Below are 25,019 nucleotides of genomic sequence, written 5' to 3' on the forward strand. Positions count from 1 at the left end.
GAAAATTCTAAGGTGAAATCCTATATCACCAGGCAATTCAAAAATTTTATGAAGAATGCCAATGCTAAAGGATTTGACAAAGATCGAAAGCAGTCCAGTTCATCTTAGTACAAAAGCCAAGACAAAGGGAAGAAGGATACTAGGGATGGTGGTCAGTACACTGTTCCCTCAGGACCAAAGTGCTTTGAGTGTCAAGGCTTTGGTCACATGAAACAAGAGTGCCCTATGTATCTCAAGACCTTTGGGAAGAGCAAGGCATTTACTGCTACTTTGAGCAACACCAAGCCTGAGGATGATTCTGATAATGAGTATGATGGAGTCCTAATGCCTTCATTGCCTCTGTCAATCCTATTGAAGGGATTGTTGAAGATGTGGATGAAGAAGAAGACTTGGTGGAGTCTAAGTTTGAAAAGATGGATAAGTAAGATGACATCCACACAGCCTATACAAAATTATATAAGGTCTTGGAAAAGAATGAGAAGTTGTATAGGTTGGCCACCAAGAAGCTCAGTGATGTGGAGCTTGAACGAGAAGAAATCTTCACGAAGTTTGATGAAGCTAATCAAACAATTGGAGCACTGAGATTTGAGAATAATTTCTTGGCTAAAAAGATCAAGAAGCTTGAAGCAGAGTTGTTTCAAGTCAGAGCTCAGCTGGAGAGGACTTCAAGTGCAAAGCTTAACGAGATGCTCAGCCTTCAGAAATCTGCTTCCGATCGAACCGATTTAGGGTATGATTTCTCTTCTCCTAGTATTGCTTCTACTAGTACTACTGTTTTTGTTTCTCTTACTAATAATGTTGAATATGAGAACAATGATGTCAAAACTGCTTTAGCTAGTGAGAACGTAGACAAAGGTAAATCTATCTTAGGAGCACCCCCTAAGCTTGATAAGAAAGAGACAAAAAACCCTAAGGCTAAGAAGAGAAATACTTAAAAGCCTAATAAGAAGAAGTAGCATCTCTGTCATCTCTGGACATACTCGACTAAATTGCTATAAATGGTTAGCCAGTCAACAAAGCAATAGTATGATCTCTTTAGGAAACCAGAATTAGTTTCCATCCTCTTTTGCTCTTCTTGGATATCTACTAAAAACCCTCATGTTCCTTTCGAACTTGAACGATTTCAATTCTTCCCCCTTACTGCTAGATCAAGGGTTTGCAAAACGGAAGGGTTCCTCCAAAGTGTGGAAGGAAAAAGGCTCCAAGTGATTTAGTCACTTTCTCTCTCTCTCATCTTTCTTGTTTTTGATTATGCATTACTTATGTGTTTTGCTTTCTTGTTTTAAGTCAGTCTAGTTTTATGCTTTGTTTTGTTTAACATGTTTTGTTTGTTTTTTTTTTCAATTTTGCTTTATTTTTCTAAAAAAATAAAAAAATAAGAAAAATAAAAAAACAGTATGTATTTTGTGTACATTGGTACTTGTGTACCTTGGATGGCCATTGAAACAAAGTTTTCTAAACTTTGTATCTTTTGTAGCTTAGATGAGCATCTCTATGCACAACTAAGCAAGTGAGTTTTGTGGCTCGTGTTTGTGATGAGTAAGATTAAGTAATCTCTTGTACTTAACACTTGTATCACTCTTTTTGATGGGTAGGACTAGAAAATCCTAAGAGAAAGGCATAAATAACCATCTCACTATTATTGCCCGCCAATCATGAAATGACATCTGTATGCTTCGGCATAGCAAAAGTGCAATGTCAATGACATCCATATGCTTTGGCATAACAAAAGTGCAATGTCAATGACATCCGTATGCTTCGGCATAACAAAAGTGCAATGTCAAAGGCTCAACATCATTGGGTATTTCTTTTCTCTCTTTTATATGCCCATGCATGGTTTGCTTAAAAGAAAATATGCAAAGAAAAATAAAAGCAAAAAGAATCAAAATGCTTTATATATGATTGCAAGTGTGTCGTCTAGGAGATGTGGGAGTTATAGGATGTACCCCGAAGGTGATAGTACCCATCAAGCAGTTATGATTGTGTGTGAGTTAAAGTGATTTTCTCATATCTCAAATCGTCATAACAAGTAGACACTTATGCAATCTTGTGATGTTTTTCACACACAACATGCAATATTCTTTGCTACTCTTGATACATATGCAGGTATAATGTGATTTGGCCATCTCAAGAAATACATGTGTTAATGTATGCTTACTAAACTGTCTTGACTTGTTTTTGAAATATAAAATTGGCTAGACTTGTTTAGTGTGTGTGTGTGTGTTTTGGATCTATATGCTTAACATTTTCTTGTTGAGAGATGTTTTTGAGAGCTTAGAATGTTGTTTGGATCTTTGGTTGTGTAGCATGCTTGATTGCATTCATATTTGTGGTTTTCTCTTCTTGAAAAACTGTTTTTAAGCAATCTCAACAGCTACTAGACACCTCTTGATAGCTAAGCTATCTATCGAGCTCTTTAGCTTCCCTTCTCGATAGCTGCTATTGCATTTTCGATCCATTGAGAAAGTTTATGTCTCCTCGATAGCTTCTTGACAGCTTTTCGATCCATCGAGGTTCTTAATCATCATTCTCGATAGCTTATCGACAGCTTCTCGATCCATTGAGAAAGTTTTTGTCTCCTCGATAGCTGCTGGATAGCTTCTCGATCCATCAAGCTTATTTTGCTGTGGACACCTCTCGATAGCTATATCTATTGAACTTTAAATCTCGACACCTCTCGATACCTATCAATTTGTCAAGAATTATGGACTTCTATATAAAGGGTCAGTGCGATTTTTGCTTCATTTGTCTCAACCTCTCTCGACTCTTTCTGACTTCTCACCTTTCCATACACTTCTCTCTCACTCCAAACCTCTTCCCCAAGTGATCTTCGGCCTCAAGAGAATTTTCTTCCTTTGGTATGACTCTTATTCATTCATTGATCATGCATTTCATCTCTTTTTGACCTAACTTTAGGGTTTTTTTTTTTTTGGAAAATTTTTGGGGTTTTTCAAAAATAAAGAGGTTTTTGCAAAATTTTTGGGATGGGTTTTGTTTAAATGATCCTAAATGTTCATGCATTGCATCACATTTACATTTTAACAATGTTTCATGCATTATAGATGTGTGTTTATCATGTTGAACTCTTGTGTGCTGTTAGGATTGGATTGGGCTGAGCCCATGATGTATTTTCTTTTGCATATCACATGCTCATGCATCTTTCATGCATACGTACCCTTATTTCACTATATTCTAATATTGATTTGTGTTGGTACTTTTTTGTTTGTCTTTCTCTTTCTCTCTCCCTTTTTCTCCTTCTACATTAGTTTGCTCTATGGCACCTAAACGTAAATTTGCTCCGTCCCAAAACCCTCTTCATTTTGGGGCATCTTCTTCTTCTTCCCCCACTAATTCTACTCCATCTCACATCCGGTTCCGTGATGATAAAGCTCGTTAGGACTTTTTGGAGAACTTTTCAAGATGAGGCATTCATTTAGATCGTCAAGTCATTCTATCGGGTTTTTTCGATATTGACCTTCTCACTATCATCTACAGTAGGGGTTAGGAGTCACTATGTGGCCCCCCAGTCACTTGTCCTTCCGTGATCATACATGAGTTTTACTCCAATATGCATGGATTCTACTATTCAGTACCTCATTTTATCACTCGCATTCGAGGTACGCACATGGTAGTCACTCCGGATCTTATATCTGAGGTGCTACACGTACTGCGGGTAGAGTTTGCTAAATACCCTAGTTGTGAGCGTCTTAGGACTGTGTCCAAAGACGAACTCTAGTCTCGCTTTTATGAGACACCTTCTTTTTGGGGTGACCGTCCAAACACCCCTTGCTCGGGCTTTGCCAAAGGTCCGAGATTCCTTAACATGGTGATGACATTCGTTCTCCATCCTTTGTCTCATTATAACTCTATCATAGAGCCTCGTATTCAATTTTTGTTATCCTTTCTTGAGGGACTCATTATTGATTTTCACTCTCACTTCATTCTCTCCCTCATAGATGTCTATAGGGATACGACGACCCGTGATAAGCTCATTTTCCCTTCGGCTATCACGTGGATTCTCTATCATTTTTCTGTCTCCAATCCTGAGTCTACACACTTCTCTGTTATGTGTACCATAGATACTACTTCCGTTAGACGGAGCGAGGCCTAGCTTCGACCGAAGCGGCCACGGACCGAGACGGCGACTCCTCTAGCTTCTTCCGCTCCATCCTCATCTGCCCCTTTTGCTTTTGCAGGTGGTGTGACCCTTGAGGCAGTCATGGCGTAGCCTCAGCGCATGAATACTCGCCTTCATACACTCATTACTGAGTTATATTAGGTGAACACCCGTGTCGGTCATATTGGCTCGCCTTGGTGGCTTTGTTGAGACTCCCACTCCTTTTCTAGAGACTTCTGAGGACGAGGACGATGGTGGTGACTCTGGTGGTATGTCTGATGGAGATGAGGCTTCTAGCTCTTCCACCGATGATGAGATGACTGCTTCTTAGTGACTTTCCCTTTGTCATTCGTGACAAAAAGGGGGAGTAGTTTTGGGATGAGAGTAGTCATGTATTTAGGGGGAGAGTTAGTATAGGAGATATTCTTGTTAGGGGGAGTGTTATTTTTTTGAGGGATGTAGTGAGAACCTTTTTTATCTTTTCTTTTCTTTCTTGTTTAGACACATTGTTCTTATGTATTGTGATAACAAACCTTGTATTCTTGTTGATATATATATATATATATATATTATGAGGTTGTTATTACATTTCTTTCACCTATCTTCATGTGTTGTTTCTTTTCTCTCTTTATGCACATGCTTCTTATATCTTGTATGCAATCTTTTATTTCTGTTTCACACTAAGATGCCGTGATGAGTTTTGTTTAAAGTGTTTCAGAAATACTGGTTGTCAAAGTCTTTCTTGCCATTGACTCTCTTTTTGCAAAGTTTTTCAAGAGTTTGTGTTAGGATAGATTTTATTGTATTCAACAAGTGAGTATGAGTTGAGTGATTTATGACTTCTCTCATATGTTCATTTGTTTGTTGTGGCTTTGTCATGGATTGCCAAAGGGGGAGATTGTTAGGACATATGTAAATCATGTTAGGAATATATGTCATTATAGAATTGGCTAATCCTTTGACAAAACACACTTTATTTGTAATTTGGTAGATCTAGGATGTGTTTAATACTTCAAGGAACAAGGTTTCAAGTTCAAGTGTAAAAGTCATGCAAATCTGTCCAAGATTCAAGTGAAGAAGTGCTGGATTTTAAATCTCGACAGTTAGTATCTATCGAGGTTTAAAAGGCTGTTTAAGCCCGATGCTTGATAGATAACCTATTTATTAAGATTTAAGAAAATCAATTTTCTAGATCTGATTTCACTCCAATCCGTGTATACATGTTTGGGCTTTCTTTTCTCACCCCCTAAACATATATAAGGATTGTTTTAAAGGCTGTCATAGATGATGCAACTTAATGCAAAGGTTTTTCACAAGCATATTGTGAACCGGAGACATATGCCTTAGTTCATCTTTCTCTTCAGGAAGCTGCCGCGTTTGTACGCCATAGGGTTTTATAACCAAGGAGTTTCGTGATCTTCATCGTGTGATGAATTGAAGAACTTTGTAGCCAACATCCTTCTCAAGTTGGTGGTTAGTCACGTACTTGGATCCGTACATCGAATTAGTTAGTCACGTATTGTGAGCCATGCATTAAAAGGAGAGATTGTTATTATAGAACAAGTCTAATTGGGTATTTGGGTAAGGGTTCAACTGTAGATTGGTATAAGGTACTGGGATTCCTTTACTTGTAACTGTTTGTTGTGATAATAGTGGATTCTCGGGAGTGGTGACCTTAAAATCACCCAGTGGGGTTTTTGCCTTGGAGGTTTTCCCCATGCGTAAATAAATTACCGCGTCAAATTTATTTTCCGTTGCATATTAACTTAGTTGGTGATTTGTTTGTGCTACCACGCATATTGCATGCAAATTGGATTAATTAATTAACTTGTCTAAATTAATTGGTTAATTCATCACTAGGGGTCAATACTTTCTTGGCCTATCATCCTGCATTATACTCTTTTTATTTATTTATTATAACATAGTGAAGGACCAAAAGTACTTTTAATAACTTTTTTTAACACAACCACAATATATGTAACAAAATCATAAGATACCACATACGGTTTCTCCAATGGAACCATAATGTAAACAAAGCTGACCCAATCTCCAAGCATGTTTGATCATATCTAAAACAAATTAATAAAGTACCAAAATACCTCATTGTCATAGTCAATCTTTCTTTAAAGGACTGATTTTCAATTGGTAATCTTATCACTTGTATGATACCAATACTACTAAACACTCTTCAATTGGCATATCTCATACATATATCTTAAAAAATCGCACTGGGTTAATTTGCAAATTATAGCAAGTAACAAATATTGTTTTGGGAATTTAATTGAACAAATTGGAATCAGAGAGAGACTATATACCAATTAGGAGCAGCTCCCACATTGTATTCAACCCCACAATCCCATTGATTAAATAGTACAAAAAATTAATATTTTTTGGTCAAACTAATTTCTCTTTCATGAATAGCTTTTGTTTTATTTTTTTTGAAACATAGCCTTTTATTTATAACAAAAAACTTATAAACATTATAAATACCAAGACAAAGGAGAATGCACAATAGAGAAAAAAATGTGAAGTTACAGACTATAGATTAAATCGGACAAACATTAGTTATCATGCTATTTGATCCATTGATATCTTATGATTATGTACGTGTTCAAATACAAATGCTTTAGTATTCAAAACACTGCTATCACAATTCAGTAGGGTTCAACGTTCATGCTCTTCTTCCTATAAACACCCACAATAATATTCTGTAAGAAAATGCATAAAACAGATTTTTTTAAAAATTTTTTTAATTACATTAAAATAGAAACATTTACAATCTGCAAAATTACTCAATAATGAAGAATGTAAAGGTTGTCCAAGCTATAACTCCCAAAGTAAATGAATTTAATGGGTCATAGCATATGCTTCTTTTGAAGTTAGCAAATATGACAAACATAATACTTCTACATATGTTGGAAAGAGTAGATTAAATTGTACTTCAATGTGATTGGCAAAGTGTCTCAAGAAATTTTACATCTAAACACCAAAACCCACAAACACTGGTAGGAATAAGTGCTAGAGACCACAAACCATATATATATATATATATACCCTGGTTGGCCTTGAAATTAAAAATCACGAAATAATCAAATTCTGCTAAACTAAGACAATGTAATCATTGAGACGGACTGAAATGTAAATCTATGCAAACATAAATAAGCCAAATTGATTGTAAAGCATAGGCAAAAAAAAAAAAAAAAAAAAACTACCAATCTATTTAACTCCTCGAAAAATGTGGGAAAATATTAAAGAAACATAACAATTTTACAGGTCAATTGAATCCAAATACTAGAGAAAAAAAACTAAAAAACTAAAATATCCAAAATAATTATACAACAAAAAAGGGCATGAAGCAACAATAAAGAAAACCCGATTGGATAGCAAAGCAAAAAACCAATCCCTGATAAGCAAACAACACTGGAATACATGCTTCTGCATCCATGTCATCAATATCACCGGAATCATCCCTAAGATCTTTAACACCATTTTGGACAATTTCAGGAACCTGGGACTCAATCCAATCTTTAGAAGGATGAATCCTACAATAAGCAGCAAATCATCTTAGATCCGAAGCTCCATCCATCATCTACAAGACAACATCATCATTAAAAGAAATGTCAACATAGGTTACTCAGAAACAGAATACAAAACCAAATATAAAAAACAAAATCATGTAACCGTTGAGAGAGAGATCACAGGTTGCATAACAAATCCTCATAGACTCAAATCAACATATATCTCATCACTCGACTGCTTTTGTTATTTTCAAAATTTTAATTTTTTTCTTTTGTTTTAATTATCTCAACTCACAATTTGCAGATTCAGAAAATTACACTCAAAAACTATATAAAGAAACTCAAATCAATTTACATCCAACTTACATGGTCAAACATAATTCGCCCCAAAATCAACCAAACTAGTTCGAAGAAATCCAGCCCACATGCATCCACCAGCGTTTGTCCCAGCTGACTCGCTCTCTAGTCAATTTTTAAAACCTGTGCCAATCTTTCCCTTTGTCCTTATTGGGACGCGAGGTAAGAGAAGTTTTGATTATGAAAAGAAAGGGAGGTGGGTAATCCCTATGCTTGAATCGACATACTGCACTTGATCTCTAGCCTTTTGAGCGAGGTGAGGTGCTGAAACCGTTTGACCAATTTTTCGAGATCTTGAATGCTGCTGATACGAAGAGGAATCCACTCTTCATGAAACGACAACTCCTCATTATATTTACCTGTAATCTCATAATCAATCAGTGACCCCATTCCATGTGAACCACATTGTTTTCTAGGCCTGATATTGATACAAAGAGAAGTGAGAGTGTCAGGCAGCCAGCTCTCTTTTGAAAACTCCTTTTCCCCACCACATCCATTTGTGGTCTCAGAACAAGTTGGCAACTCCATTCTATACAGATCCCATTCCTCCAATTCTTTGCAATCAGTGATAACTAAAGATTGTAGGTTGGGGAGTTCTGCAGGCATCTTGCAGTTGCAAATATGAAGCTCTTTGAGTGTGGTGAGACCAGAAAGCCCATTGCCCAAAATTGGGAGATTTGAGAGTAAGCTGATACTAAGAGATGTGATCTGAAGCTCTTCTAGTGAGGTGAGGCTGCAAAGCTGTTCATTCAGAGTTTCTGAGATATGAATTTGGCTGAAACTATCGATCAGCATCCCCTCTCCTGAAAATATAGAAAGTTTCGGACAATTAACTAATTTCAAGTCTTGGAGACATGGTAGATAGGCGTCGTCGGGAAACTTGCCCATCAATTTTTCACAATCTCTTATAGTAAGCTCCTGTAGGGAAGGGAATTCTGAATCGCAAGTCAAAGTCGTCCAACTTGGCAACCTTATAAAGGACAAAACTTTCAGAGATCTGAATGGTAAATTTCCAGAGCCATCATCCCCATGAGATCCAAAATTCACCAATTCTAATCTGTTCATCTCACTGATATAGAGCTGTTGAAGAGAAGATAAGTTCCCCAGCGATGGTAAGGACTTACAAAAGCTGCAATTGGTTAAATGCAAGATCACCATGTTAGGAAAATTGACCTTACTTAACCAATTGGGAAATTTACCACCACTGTATTTTTCAATGGTAAGCTTCTCCAAATTTGTATGGGGCTCCAGATTTTCGAGAACCTTCAGTGAATGATCAGAACTAGTATTAGTAGTATTCCAACTGAATACTATCTCACAAAGATAATTCTTACTTTTCAAGTTTGCTTCTGAAGCTTGTTGATCATTGCCTACATTCTCCAACCTTGAGATGGAAAGCCTACCACGAAGACATGAAAGCCTGCCCAATTCACTGATTTTTGATGATTCACCATCTTTGGCTTCGCCCACCCAAAAATCAGTCAACATTCGGAGATTCGTTAATTCTCCAAATCTAGGTGGCAACTTTGTTATTCTTGTACATCTACTCACATCCAGATGACGTAAATTAGTAAGTTTTCTAATTTCTGCTGGTAACCCAGTGAGTCTAAAACATCTTGACAACAACAACGTTTGCATATTATACAAAGAACGTGTGATTGTTAAATTGGTGATGGATGTGTTAGACAAATCCAAGTAGCGTAGATGTATCAAGTTGCCCAGATCAGGCAGCTCAATGATCCCTTTAACAGGAAAAGAAAGCACACGTAACCGTTTTGACAACTTTTTTTCCTTAAAAATTGTACGCAAGGCAGGCGGTTCTTCAGTTTCTGAAGAGACTAGTAAAAGGAAGGTTCTAATGGACTTTGCATCAAGAAGGGCCTCAAATTTCTCATGGACGTCAAGCCCATTCATCAACCATGCTAAATGCCGAGCCTTTTCTGGAAATCCTCTTGGTTTGCCGTCCTCAAATTTGAAACAAAATTCTCCAGATGCAAATTGAGCTAAATCATTAACAAGGTCATGCATCACAAAGTGTTGTTCATTGTGAGTTGATTCTTGAAAAAGTGATCTTGACAATAGTTCAAGAAAGTACTTGTCTCCGATTTCTTCCATTGTCTCCTCACCTTTTGGCTGCTGCTGCAAGAAACCTTCCGCCATCCACATGAGAATCAATTTCTCTTTTTTGAACTCATAGCCCTTTGAAAACATCGAACAATAAGCAAAGCACTGTTTGACATGTGGATGAAGATGATCATAGCTTAATCTTAATGCGGGAAGTATGTTATTCTTATCATTAGGCAGATCCCATATCTTGCTATTTAGTATTGTATGCCATTGCTTAGCTTCTGATTCCTGGTGCAAGAGGGCCCCGAGTGTTTTTGCAGCTAAAGGTAGGCCTCTGCACTTATTTGCAATTTCATCACCAATACTTTTTAAAATTGGATGATCATCAGGGTTGCTAGTCCCGAATGCATATTTTTCAAATAGCTTCTGGCAGCATTCTTCTGACAATTGTGTTAGATGATGAGTTGCAATAGCCCGCATGATTGATACAACGCCTTGATTACGAGTTGTCACAATAATTCTACTCCCGCATTCTCCAGCTTTTAAGGGAGCTGACAATAAATCCCAATCAAATAAATTCTCGTTCCACATATCATCTAAGACAAGCAGAAATCTTTTTCCGTTCAATACCATCTTTAGTTTGACTTGAAGAACATTCAGGTCTGTGAAATGACAGTTCTTTGAATCAACCGACTCAAAAATTGTTCTTGTTACTTTAAAAACATCAAGTTCTTCTGAAACATGAACCCAAGCCTTGCCTCCACTAAAATGTTCCTCGACCCTGGAGTCATTATACAAAAGCTGAGCCAGCGTAGTCTTCCCAACTCCAGGAATCCCAACTATTGCAATTACAGGGATTCCGTTTTCCTGTGCAGCACCACCAAGCAAAAGTTCTATTAGTTTCTCTTTATCTTCGTCTCTACCAAACACTTCAGATTCGTCTAGCAAAGAAGTAGTCTGGCGCCTGGGTTGTGGTTTCACCCTTGCACTTCCCTTGAGATTGAGGAGATCTCTCCGTTTTGCTAAATTTTCTAGTCTTTCAATTATCTTTTTGAGCCTGTCTCTTACACCATTATAAAATGGATTTAAAGTAGAGAATCGCTTCATTAACTCTTCTGTAGCAGCCTTAGCTTTTCCCTTGGCAAAATTAGCTTCAATTTCCTTCTTGCGTTTCAAACCGGCGGTGGTGGCCTCGTCCAGCAGATCGTCAGCATCGTAGGCAGCATATTTGAGATCATTAAGCCACTCTTTCACCTTTGTATTCGCGATCTGCTTCTCCTCTGCATCACTGAGAACTGCGTCAGCAGTCAGCAGCTCTATTTCGAGCTTGTCAATGAGCTCCTTATCATTTGCAAAGAATTCTTTGACTGGGACACTATCCACAACTTTTATTAGTCCCAAGAGTGCCGTTGCCAATGGCGCGAGCGCAGACACACTGACCATTTTTTCTGCTTTGCAATGGAACGATCGAAGAGAAAAGAGATTGGGTTGGGAAGTGTGAGAAAGTCTCTGCAGTCTACGAATTGCTTCTTGCTATAATTGAGTTGAGTCCCAACTATCAAGAGAATTTTTTGTTTTATTTTTTTTCCCCTCCTGTCTCTACTTTTTGATTTGTGGTATACTGTATATAGCATTATCATTGGGAAATGCTAATGCCAAATGTAAGGGATATTCGGCATTTCAAGCTCTAAAATATATTGTATTAAGAAATGTTATTGCTAAGTATTGCAAATTTTTTTGCAATAGTAGTAGCACAATTCTAAAAAAAAATAATAATAATATTTTATTATGATGGTGATTGGGTGAAAGAAAGAATAAATGATGGTAATTGGGGGAAATATTATTTTATTGCGTAGATGTATTATTTTAATGAGTAGAATAGGAAAATAAATGTTTGGGATGTTAGAAGTATTGTAAAATGGGATTGTATAATTGATAAAGTAGTTTTTTAGGATGGTAAAATAGAATAGAGTAGCATTTCCTAATGCTAATGCACACCCACATGGCTTTGAGAGTTTCTCAACCAAAAAAAAAAAATAATAATAATAATATATATATATATATTAGCTTTGACTTGGAAAGTAATTGTGATATTGTAGAACGGATTTAATTAGAGCATTCTCGTAGGCTGTTCTATAAAAAATGCAATTTTGATACACCAAAAACCTACTTTATTATTTTAGCACATCATTTTACAACATACCATTTATCAGATGTTCTATTCTTCAATTCTATACATTAAAATAATATTTCCAACACATTAAAATAATATATCATCCTCCTCCTCATCATCAACAACAACAACAAACAACGGCACAACCAGCACTGCCACCAACAACCATTGTCGCAATAACACCAACAGCCACCACCGACACAAACCCACGTCCACCAACACTACCTTATAAAAAATAAAAATAAAACACTACTAGCAAAATTGTTACGGCCGCAACCACCAAAAAAAACAAAACCACCAAAATCAACCCACAACCGCCGCCACCCACCAACATCAGCCCATCACAATCCATGAAAATCAACCCACAACCACCAAAATAGAAAAACAAAAACAAAAACAAAAACAAAAAACACAACCCACCACTGACCCACAACATCCCACACACCCACCCACTGCTACCGCCAACCAACCCACCGCCAACCCACCCACCCACTGCCGACCCATCCTTTGGAACCCATCCATAGGCCAGCCCTCCCACCGCTGAATTCGCACATCAGAACCCACCACCACCGATTCACCCATCACCAGCCGACCCACCCACCACTAAATCTGCCCATCGCAACCCACCACCACTAATCTGCCCATCACTATCTCAACCCACCCACTGCCGAACCGGGTATCAAATCACTGCCAAAAAAAAAAAAAAACCATAGCAACAGAGATCGGCATCAAGTCGAGGAGGCGGCGCAGCGAGGTTGAGAGGAAGAGAGAAAACCAACGAGAGTGAGAAGAAAAAAGAGTGATTGAAGTGGGTTGGAGAGGTTTGATGTCTAAGACTCTGAGGCAGAATGAGAAAGAAGAGAAAAGAAGAAAGTGATGAGAGAGGAGAGAGAAAAGAGAATAAAAAATTATTAAACTGAAATAGCATTTCTGTCTGTATACTCTCATATTTGAGAGCGTACTGTAGCATGTGTCAAAATTTTGAGACGTTTAGCACACTTGATGAGGGTCTGTTTTTGTGTTTGGTGTGCCATTTGACACATTTGAGAGAGCTGATGAGAATGCTCTTATAGATCATGGATGGATGCATTGAATGTAATAACAACCTACCCAACCTAACACCTTAAGGGTGTGTTTGTTTAGAGTCGAAATAGAGTAGATGGAAAACTTTGAAAAGAAAATAGGAAGGAAAACGTTTTAAAGTATGTTTGGTTGGATGGAGAGGAATTAAAATAAATAGTAGGGCCCAAGTGTTTTCTCTCCGGGCCCACCAAAAAGTTTTCTCTCCAAAATGGAGATAAAATTGAGAAAGAAAAGCTCGTAAAATGAACTTTTAAAAATACCCTTGAAATTCACCTTCAAGTCTACAACGTTACTTCTTTAATTCTTTTTTCTTTTTCTTTTTTAATTTGTTTTTTTGCTTTTGTTTGGACATGTTGACTTCTTTTCTTCTTCTTTTTTTTTTTTTTTTTTTTTTTTTTGAATTTTTTTTGGACGTGTAGCTTTCTTTTTTATTTTTTATTTTTTTTTTAGTGCTCGTATGTTTATTTTCTCATTCATTTTGGTTGGTTTTTGTTTTTGTTTTTGTTCATTTTTTTTTTAGAAAACAGTTTTGGGTTAATTTCTTATGCTTTCTTTTTTTTTTTTTTTTTTTTTTTTTACTGAAGTTTCCATCTATACACAATTTTTTTAATGTATTATGTGTTACTTTTTGTTTTATTTAATAGGGACATGATGGCAAATTTATATAAACTTTATTTTCAACCAAACAAAAAAAATTTTCATCCCTCCAATTTTTCACCCTCCCAACCAAATACAAATGAGGGAAACTAAAATCTTTTCTATCCTCCCACTTTTCCATATTCTCTCCATTTTCTATCTTCCCACTTTTCCATCCTCCCAACCACGATTAAATCAACTATTAAACTTTTTTTTATTGAATTAATATTTTAAACATCCCACTTAATTACATGTTTTTTATGTAGTTAATAACTTAACATGCATGTCAAATTTCATGTTAATAATATATATCTACCATTTAATTTATAAACAAGAATTTTTTATACATTATTTAAAAATACAAAAACTTTATATTTAAAATTTTTATAAATGAAATAGATATTGATCTCAAATCGTTTTTACGCATTCACAGTATTAAAAAAATGCAATTCAACCATAGATTTTTTTAAGGGAAAATTATATTTTACCACCCATAACTCTACCATCGATTACATTTTGCACCCTAAACTATGATTCATGTTACACTTTACACCCTAACATCAAGTTTGTTGTTAACATATATTTTTAAAACTATGGCACTACGTGAAAAAGCCTGATTGCCTCTATTATCAAGTCCTTAAAAATAAATGAGAAATTACACTTTACCACCTTAAACTATACTCTTATAATTACATTTTGCTTCATAAACTTGAATTTATGTTCAAGTTAACAATAAACTTAATATCAGGATGCAAAGCATAACAATTGCCATGGATTAATTAGGGTACAAAACGTGCATTCGAAAAGTTTAGAGTGCAAAGTGTAATATAAGGTATAGTTTAGGATGGTAAAGTGTAATTTTTCCTTTAAAAAAATTAGCATCTAGTAAAAAAAAATTAAGTGGTATAATATTGTTTAAATCTACACGGTGTAACCCTAAACTTGAATTTCTGTCCAAGTTAAAATTAACTTATCGTCGAGGTGCAAAATGTAACAATGTCATAATTTAGGATACAAAACATGCATTTGAAAATTTTAGGGTGCAAAGTGTAATATAAAGTATAAGAGTGATAAAGTATAATTTTTCCTTTTAAAAACAAAATTAGTACTAGTAAAAAAATATATTAAGTGGTATAATATTATTTAAATCTACATAGTGTAACCTAAACCTAAATCCAACCCTAATAAATTCCAATTATTGTTTTGATTAATATTTTTTTAATCTATTAATATTTAATGTATGCACCTATATAATTATCCTAGGCTTTCACATACTTCTTTTTTAAAAAATTTATATTTGAATATAATTCATAATCATAACCCACATATTTTATTAAGAACTTTAGAAAAAGTCACGAAAATGTGGAAGTGAATTTTCAATTCCTTCACAAATTTACACAGAGAGTCTCGCGACTCCCTCGCGAGATATGCTTACTCGCAAAAGTTGCCTTGTGCAAATTAGGCTTTTTGCGAGTAACTCGCAAGTCCCTTGCGAGTCACTGACTCGAGAAATGAGTGAAAATTCGGTTTTTAAGGGGCTCACAGTGACATTTTTTTCAAAATTTTGTTTTTGCCTCCCTTGTGTCTCTCTCAACCCAAAACACTATTTTCTCTCAAAACTCAACTAAATCTTCTTGGATTTCATCTCTAAGACTTCTGTAAGGTATGTTTTAACATTTTTTATCTTTCAAATCCTTAGATTAAGTGTTAGATTCCTAAAATTTCTAGGGTTGGGCTTATTTTGATTAAGGCTGGGAAAACTTAATTTTTGTCAAAATTTTGTCAATTTTTCTTGATTAGGGTGTGTCCCATTTGTGTTGTTGATGAAAATGTTGGCCCCTTGTGGCAAAATAACATGTATAAGGAAAGATTCTCACATGTTCATGCATTTTTCATCATATATGTATAGTGTGTGCACACTTGGTGTTTGATAAAATGCCTCTATGGTATTTTTTCTCTCTTTTGGACTCTGATGAGTACCAATTTTTGAGGTTTACTTTATTTATACATGTTTAACATGTTTTGATCATTGGTTGTGTGTTTTACACACTTTGCCCCATAAGTGCTTGTTCATGCATTGATCATGCATTGCATATGCACACTTGATGCACCCTTTATGCACATACCCTATCACTTGACATGTTTTGCATTCATTCATGCTAGTTAAGTCTTTTTAGACCTTTTAGCACATATAATATGTTCTTGTGTCATTGTTATGCTTGTTTGTTTTTTAATTTAGGGCCTTTTTTTTTTTTTTTCTATTTTTGCTTGTTTTTGGACTAACTTGTATCTAATCCAGTTTGTTACCATTTTTGTGTATGGTTTGTGTGTTTGCTCATTTTTGTAGATGTCTCCTCGTAAGACAGTTGTCAAGAAAGCATCATCCTCGTCATTCCTTTGATTCATTCAGAGATGAAGATGCTAATACCGTCTACACCAAATACTACAAGTATGCTGTGATCATCGTGGAAAGGGGTGTGGACCTTGCATCCTTGGAGAACACATTCATTTTGGAGGTGTTCAGGGAGAGGACATAGACCAAATTGCTTAATTCATCTAGGGATGAGTATAACTATATCATCAAGGAGTTCTTCGCAAATGCTTTTGTGGAAGATGATCATCTCAATTGCTAGGTCTAGGGGAAAGAGTTTACTGTATCCAGGGAGTCAATCCAAGAGCTTCTTGAGACACGTCCAATGACTCTGGATTCCTCTATACACTATGATGAGGAAAAATAAAATAAAATTGAGTCTTTTGTGCCAATCCTTGGAGGCAAGATCAAGAAGAAGTCCTTGCACACAACAGAATTCTCTCCTTAGATGAGAGCATTGGCGTACATCATGATCTTCAACCTCTATCCAATGAAGAATTTGACAACATTGTCACAGCGAAGGACCATTTTTCTTCATGATCTATTCACTTACAAGGAGATTGATATATGTGGTCACATCTACCACCTTCTTGTCAAGTGCATTAGGAAGAGGAAGTTTAGCATGACTCTTCCATTCCCGAGCCTTATCATGTCATTAATCTCAAAGTCAAGGGTGAAACTTCCTAGAGGACTTCCTGTGCGGTCAAGGAAAGATCCAATTAGTGCTCACACTATGACCAGGAGTAAAGCTCACATCCTGGGTCAAGAGAGAGAAGCCGGTGAAGTGCAAGCTCAAAGGGAAGAAATTGAAGTTGAAGGTGGCAACACCGAAGATGAGATTGATTGGTTCACACTAGGACCCGGGGACATTCCATAGTTATCTTCTCAGGCTCCAGCAAGAGTTCCCGACTACCATGATCATCTTTTAGACAGGGTAGAACAAATGCATAATCTATTGAGTGAGCACATCACCTACTCCAGGAGCCAGTTTGTGTACCTCTAAGAGCAAATCACCTCCCTGTCTTCTCAGATACAAGATTTGCAACACTCAGACTCAAATTCTAATGCATTCTAAGGTCTTTGGCCATTCCAATAAAAAATGGAGAGTAGATAACTTGAGGGAGAGTACAACTTAAGGGGGAGTAGAAAATTATTGGTCCATTGATTCATTTTTGGTGGTTTATTTACATTGCTTTATTTTAAAGCTTTCAGTACTTTTGTTTAAAACTCAGTTTATCTCTAGTACTATGTGTATCTTGGTTTTTATAGCCGTTTCTTGATGCTTTTAGTTATCTCTTGCTTTTTGCCTTAGTTTCTTTAATGCAACATGTGCTTGTTGGATATGCAATTAATTTTTGCACTACTCTTAATTGCTTGCGTGTTTGGATAATCATTTACTAGTTTGAAAGCTCAGATTTGTGTGAAAACACAAGAGTTTGTTTAGACCCCAATAAAAAATATACGGTTAGATTACTTTTACTCTAACTTATCTAAGTGTGGAACAAGAGTAAATAAAGCGCAATCACCGGATCTACTCTAGTGCATACACATGAACAATAAACAATAAAAGTAAAGCACAAGAGTAAGGGAAGAGAGCTGCAACAATAGGATAACACCAAGACGTATTATCAAAGAGGAAACCGAAGAACTTGGCGAAAAACCTCACCGCGACCCTCCAAGTCGAAATCGATCCACTATAGAATAAAGTTGGAGTACACAAATAACAAAAGACCCTCCAAGCCTAGTTTACCCCATGTACTTGAGCCCTCCAAGCTCCTGCTACCAACGGACTTCTCGGAATCATGTCTTCTCTAGCTTTCTGATTGCATTTGCCAAGCTTCACCGACTTCTTTTGGCAAATCCCCAAAGCTTCCTAATCTCCAAAACACTATCTACAGTCAAATTGGGTATGGGTTGTGTTTGGGTACAAATTTCTTCTCAAGGTATGACAATGAGAGAGGGAAGGAGAAAAGGCTAGAATGATTTCTCAATAAGGATGAGTAGCTCTCTCTCTAAAATATAGGTATGTTGTGTTGTAGAAAACCTATCTAGGGTTTTTCTCTCTTAATGGCCTCTCATACTTCTATGGGTAATGAGAGTATATATAATATGGGTAAAGGATAAGAAAGTCACTCTTAAAATCCTCCAAACTGAATGTTCCGCAAGTATTTCGCGGGAAGGCCTTACTCATGAGACACTTGCGAAATCGACAGCTTGGTATGACTCTTCAACTTCCAGTTATGTACTTCTCACATGTCCTTTTCGCAGGAACCCTTCTCGCGAGCTACTCGAGAGCTAATCGCGAAACTATACTGATTTTTCATTTCATGCTCGATTCTTCACCAACTTAATACTAAATCCAATACAATAAAATCTCACAAAATACAAGGAACAAAATAATGCAAATACAACACTTTTTGTCTTGGAATAAAGTCAACATAAAACATAGTTGTAAATCATAGCTTTACATAGTTAAATGTTCATTATGGTCGTTTCTTAATGAGTATTCATGTTTGATCAAGTTATGCTATATGTTCTCACATCTCTTGTTTATCTTGGTCGCATTTTACTTGTTCTTTATACATGCCTTGTATTCTACTTGTCTCGTATTTAATGAAGCTATTTGTTATGTGCAAGTGTTTCAAAATACAAGTGTTATGGTTCAAGTACATCACAGGTTTTAGATTTAGGTGTGAGTGAGTTTTTCCTCTGTTCCCAAACTCACGTTTAAGTCTAGAGTCTAGTTAGGGGTTTTGTCACAGAATAGCCAAATGGGGAGATTGTAAAGTTGTGATTTCGAACTAGCCTTTGTTGGCTTTAATTCCATACCAAATTTGGTTGTAATTCAGTCAATCATTTCCCTGTATTTATGTGGGTTTAATTGTAAGGGATGAGTGTGAGAGATTGGTGAAGAATCAAGCATGCAATGAAGATTAGTGTAGTTTCACGAGTAGCTCGTAAGAAGCTTGTGAGTAAAAGTAACTGCGAAAAGGCCATGTGTGAAGCACATGATTAGAAGCTGAAGAGTCATGCTAGCTTATCATTTCGCGAGTATTTCGTGAGAAAGGCCATCTCACGTGGTACCCGTGAGACCCTCTGCTTGGCAAAAATAAAGAGTGCTTTCCTAAATTCTTTACACATACAATATATACCCTCATTACCCATGAAATTGTAAGGAGTCTTTTCCAGAGAGGAAACCCTAGCAACACACTTGAGAATTAGAGATTACCATACCCACAATCATCTACAAAAATTTGCTTAGTTTTCCTGTACTCCTGCCTCTCTATGTTTATATCTTTAAGAGGTTCTTAGCCAAACACTTACCTCACCCATTTTGAGTGTTGAGAGAAGTTTTGGTGCCTATAGGAAGCATTGGAAGAAGCCATTGAGTGGCGGATGCAATCAGACGAAATTGCAAGATCCGGATAACTAGTGAAGACAAGATTCCTAGAAGTTCGTAGCAGGAACTTGGAAGGCTTAAGCACAATGGGTGGATTAGGCTTGGAGGGTCTCTTTTATATTCATGTACTCCAACTTATTCACTAGTGGATCGATTTCGGCTTGGAGGGTCTCGGAGAGGTTTTTTGCCGAGTACTTTGGTTTTCTCTTAGATAATACGTCTTGGTGTTATCTTATATTCGCATCTCTCTTCCTTACTGTAAGGTTGAATTTATTTAATAATTTTGTTGGCTTTATTCCATGCCAAATTTGCTAATAATTCAGCATTTAGAAACCCTATATTTAGGTGGGAATCATGTAAGAATAGTGTGTGAGAAAGAGTGAAAAAAAGCTCAAGAGTGTGCACTTAAGAAGAGCCTCGCGACTGGTTTGCGACTGGTGAGTTGCCAAAGGTGGCACACGTGTGAAGCATGCAGGGGAGCTGAAGGGTCACACTAGCTATTGCACTACAGGACAAAATTTCCAATCTGGCCAGGCAGTTAACTCATGACTCAAACTCGCGACTCGTTCCAGTCGCGAACTCGAGTCACTAGAACACCCTGTTTGGTACCCACGAAATGTAGAGGGCTTCCTGAGAGAATTTTGAGAGAGAAACCCTAGAGAAAAACAAGATTGACTCATCCACAATCTTCATCTTTTGATTCTCCGAATTCCTCTACTCTGACCCTCTCCATTGTTACATCCATGAGAGGTACATTAGCTAAATCCTTATCTCACCGTACCCACATCTGTGAGGAGGCATCTTGGTACTTGGGAAGCAATTCGGAAGGAACCAATTCATTTTGGTTGATGTAATGAGTTATTGCGGGATCCGGTAAGTTAGAGAAGACAAGGTTCGGCGTAACCCTGTTGGAGCAAGAAGCTTGGAGGGCTTAGGTGCACTAGGTAGATTAGGCTTGGAGGGTCTTCTGCTATTCATGTATCCTAACTTTATTCTCTAGTGGATTATTGACCACTTGGAAGGTGGCGGAGAGGTTTTTCGCCGATGACTTCGGTTTCCTCTTCGATAACACATTGCTGTGTTGTCTTTGTGTTTGCATCTCTCTTCTATTAATATTTGCCTTTTAATTACTACTATGATTGTGATTAATTTCGGTTTAGATTATTTTACCAATTCTGTTTTAGCTTATTTTCATATTCCGCACATACATTGTTTGATTATAAACTTGTGTTGGTAATTTCTAAATTGGGGGTCTAAACGTTCATAGGTGTTTTACACATTATTTGAACATTCGCCTACTCTTTAAGCTTTACATTTATTGCTTCTTGTACTTGCTTGTGGCTTAGAGTAGTATTACTGGTTTATTGCGCGTGCTTTACTCTTATTCCACACTTAGACAAGTTAGAGTAAAAGCAATTAAGTCGTAATTTAAAATTGGGGGTCTAAACAAGTATTAGTGTTTTCATATTAATTGAGCTTTCAAATAGTTATGTGCCTATGTTATTAGTCAAAGTTTAAATTTCAAGTTTTTGTTGTATTAAATTATGTATAAAAACTACGTTTATGGATCACGTATTAATTAATATCCAATTTGAATGAAATTTCACATGTATATTAAAAATATAAGAAAGATACAATCATTCGTTAGATTTTCAAAATATTTAATTGTGTTAATTTTTTAGTTAGAGCTTAAGAAACTTTGTCCATTTTTGTTTAAACTTACTACGCATTGATAGGCCGAATATGATATTTGCCCTTGTATGACTGAAATGACTTGGTATGGATCAATTTTTAAATCCACTTCAAAAAAAATTTTTAATCGACTTTAAAAAAAAAATTATATTGTATTCACCTGGGTACTACCTTACTAGTATGACAAATATCAGCAATATTGGCCAATATAATAAAAAATTAACTCGCAATATAAACAAACATGAGTACACAGCCACAAGAAGTAGAATGATTTCTATATATAAAAAACGTGAATGCTTAGAGGCTATTTGGATTTTGTGTTTCCATCACCCATAACTCAAAATATGTGAGTCCCATGACTGAATGGTTTGTTTGGGGATGTTTTCAGTTTTTGTTTCTATCACTCAATTCTCTGATTTTTGAGTGATAAGTTATGGAAATTGAAAACACATTTTAGGTGTTTTCAAGTTATGGAAAATTGAGTTATGTGGTATTTTTGTAATTAAACACTCATTAATGGGACCCACTTGTTTTGTCAAGTGAGATTTCCCACCGGTCTCTCTTTTCTTTCTTTTTCTTTTTTTTTTCTTTTCTTCTCCACTTTTCTTTCTTTTTGTCTCTCTTCATTCTTTGTTCTTCAGTTCGTTCTTTTTTTTTTTTTTTTTTTCTTCTTCCTTTTCGCCTTTCTCATCTCAATTCATTCTTCATGTTCTTCTCCAAATCAAGACAAACCCAATTGACTAACCCACTCAAAATCAATCTCAGAAAAAAAAATTCCAACATAATCAACATTGAAACCTCTAGGAAATCAAACCCATAAATCCAGAAAAATATACAAATCCACATTAAAAAAAATTAAAAAAAAAAAAAAAAAAACAAAAAACAAACAAACAAACAAACCCAGAACAATTTGGGCAAAATCTCAGAACACATACAAACCTAGAACATCAAGGTCCAAATCCTTGCCGATCCAGTTACCGACGGGGTTTTCGTCAAGCTCCTCCTCCATCCTATTCACACTCAACAGAACTTTGTTGACTGTCCATCAGAGCCTTCTAAGAGCCAAAACAATGTCGCTGCTACAGGTGAGGATAAAATCTTGTCCTTCACGAAGATTCTCATGCCGTCTGATGCCAACAATAGCAACGGATTCTCTATCCCGAGGTTTTGTGCCGACTCAATCTTTCCTCCGCTGAACTACCAGGCTGAGTCGCCGATGCAGACCTTGTCGGTCATCGACGTTCATGACGTGATCTGCTTGTGAGTTTGTGAGCTTCGACGCCTAGTGGAGAAGAAGGCTGAGCTTGTGAGCTTAGTGGTAGAGAGTGTAGGGTGAAGAGAGAGAGAGTAACAGGGGTGAAACGGTGAAGGGAAAATGAGAAAAGAGAAAAAAGTGGGGAATGTGTTCCGTGGGTAGGCTTAACAGAAAGGACTGACCAATTTACAGGTATGGGTCCCACAAAAAGGTAGAAAATTTTGAGTGATGAGAAGTTGAGTGAAGTGTGCCAAATGGGTGGGTATAGGAAATTGGGGTATTTTAAGTGATGAGTGATGAGTGATGAAAATTAAGTGAGGAGTGATGAGTGATGAAAACAAAAAAAAAAAAAAAAAAAAAAAAAAAAGCCCCTTAAGCTCTAATAGTTTCACTACTGTGTTTTTGGTTTGTTCACTCTGCACTATTTACTGGCCGTTTTTTTTTTTTGGTAAATGCGTAAAGCTATAGTAGTTTTGCTACATTATTTTTGGTTTGTTCAATTCGCACTATTTCACATAATAATAATAAAAATATTAACACAAAAAATTGGCACAATATTTTCACAACTGTTGAGGTGTTAATTTCTTATAGTTCAAAATAAAATAATAAAATATCATATTGGAACTAACAATGACAAAAAATAAAGGTATTGTGAAAATAAAGTGCTACATTCACAACATTTTTCATAATACTTTCATAACAAATCATAGGTGATAAATTTGCTATTGATTCTAATTTAAACTTACCAATGAAATAATTTTTTTGCCAACAATAACATCCTGTACCAACCTATTCATTATAATTTGTTGTGAAAATATCATAGACATAACATTTCTTTTGTGAAAACGTTAAGACATCTTGTTGTCATCACAATATTTTCAAAACCGCTGACCTGCCAATTCTTTACAATACTTTCATAACAAATCATAGGTGGTAAGTTGCTATTGGTTCTAATTTAAACTTACCATTAAAATTACTTTTTTGCCACCAATAACATCCTATACTAACCTATTCATTATAATTTATTGTGAAAATATCGTAGATATAGCATTTCTTTTGTGAAAATGTTAAGACATTTTGTTGTCATCACAATATTTTCAAAATTGCTGAGCTATCAATTCTTTACAAGCCAAAATAAAATATTACAAACTTATAAAGGTATTATGAAAATATTGTGTCATTCTATTGTGTTTCTAGAAATTCTTTGTTGAGCCACAATTCACTGTTTCACATACAGTTTTTTTTTTCTTAGCAAAACTAAGTTGCTTATTGTTGGAAGATGATGATATTCGTTATCATTCTTATAAGTTTTCAGTGAGTGGATATACTGCCTTTAGCAAATATGTACTAAAAAACTATTATAGTAAAATAGATATTTATATATATTAAATAGCTACCCTAACTTTATGTGTGATCAAAATTCTTATATGACTTAGATTTACTTTTTATAACATAATTATCAAAGTTCTTAAAATTGATGTCTCTTTTCATTAATGTAAACCTCTATATACTTTAAAAATCAAATGATTTATATTTTTGTTTTGTGATATAAATAAAATCTAGAATTGACTTTAATCACTACTCTTTTTTCACAGCAAGCACGTGCTACCCTATCTTGTTTTTCTCAAAAACAAAAGAAGAAAAGTTACATTTTAAACTTTATAGATTTGGATATGCTTTTATAAAAAATTTCATTTAAATCTTGAAGTTTTTGAAAACGTATTATTTAAACCTTTTATCACTTTTTTTTTTTTTTGGTTGTGTCTATTAACACAGTTAAACATCTCGTGACTAACTAGCTTAAATGAAATTTATTTCATATTTTGAGTTATGAGCGAAACTTTCTCAAAACTCTATGATTTAAATTAAACTAGTTGAAACTATAAAATTTAAAAGAACATTCTTAAAATTTTTGAGATTTAAATGAAATATTATAAAAACTTAAGTTTAAAAAAACATTTCCAAAAAATAAAATAAAAGGATTTCAAAATTTTGAGGTTTAAAATGTATTAATTATTAAAAATAAAAAATAAAACACGAAAAGAAGAAGAAGGAGAAGGACCATAGAAATCATATAATATAAGAACATGTTAGAATTGTGAGTTTAGATGATTGTTTAGTGATGGATTTTAATTAGCTCAACTAGTAAAGTCACTTGTTATCGAATAAGAGATTTAGGGTTCGATTCTTACTTACACCAAAAATTAATTAGTATCTTGATCTGATTATAAAGAGTAATCATAAGAATCAAACGCTGTAGGTTGAAACTCTCTAAAAAAAAGTTGATTGTTTAATGATCTTGGGAAGATAGTTTATGTTTGGACCAAATGGATTACATGTATAACACATA

General features: G+C 35.5%; 1 protein-coding gene across 1 annotated transcript; it reads right to left on the reverse strand.

Annotated features, from left to right (window-relative positions):
* Positions 1-7,353: 7,353 nt before the first annotated feature.
* Positions 7,354-11,598, reverse strand: LOC126723765 (putative disease resistance RPP13-like protein 1). The gene is made up of 2 exons (XM_050427557.1): positions 8,002-11,598; positions 7,354-7,706 (listed from the first exon to the last, which is right to left on the reverse strand). The coding sequence occupies exon 1, from the start codon at positions 11,500-11,502 to the stop codon at positions 8,200-8,202; it is 3,303 nt and encodes a 1,100-aa protein (XP_050283514.1). The 5' UTR covers positions 11,503-11,598; the 3' UTR covers positions 7,354-7,706; positions 8,002-8,199.
* Between the last annotated feature and the right edge of the window lie 13,421 nt (positions 11,599-25,019).

This window comes from Quercus robur, chromosome 4 (genome assembly GCF_932294415.1).
Source record: "Quercus robur chromosome 4, dhQueRobu3.1, whole genome shotgun sequence".
Classification (NCBI taxonomy): Eukaryota; Viridiplantae; Streptophyta; class Magnoliopsida; order Fagales; family Fagaceae; genus Quercus; species Quercus robur.

What these genes read in the sequence shown, in the direction of transcription:
- LOC126723765 (XM_050427557.1), bottom strand. Translation starts at nt 11,502, where the DNA reads ATGGTCAGTGTGTCTGCGCTCGCGCCATTGGCAACGGCACTCTTGGGA.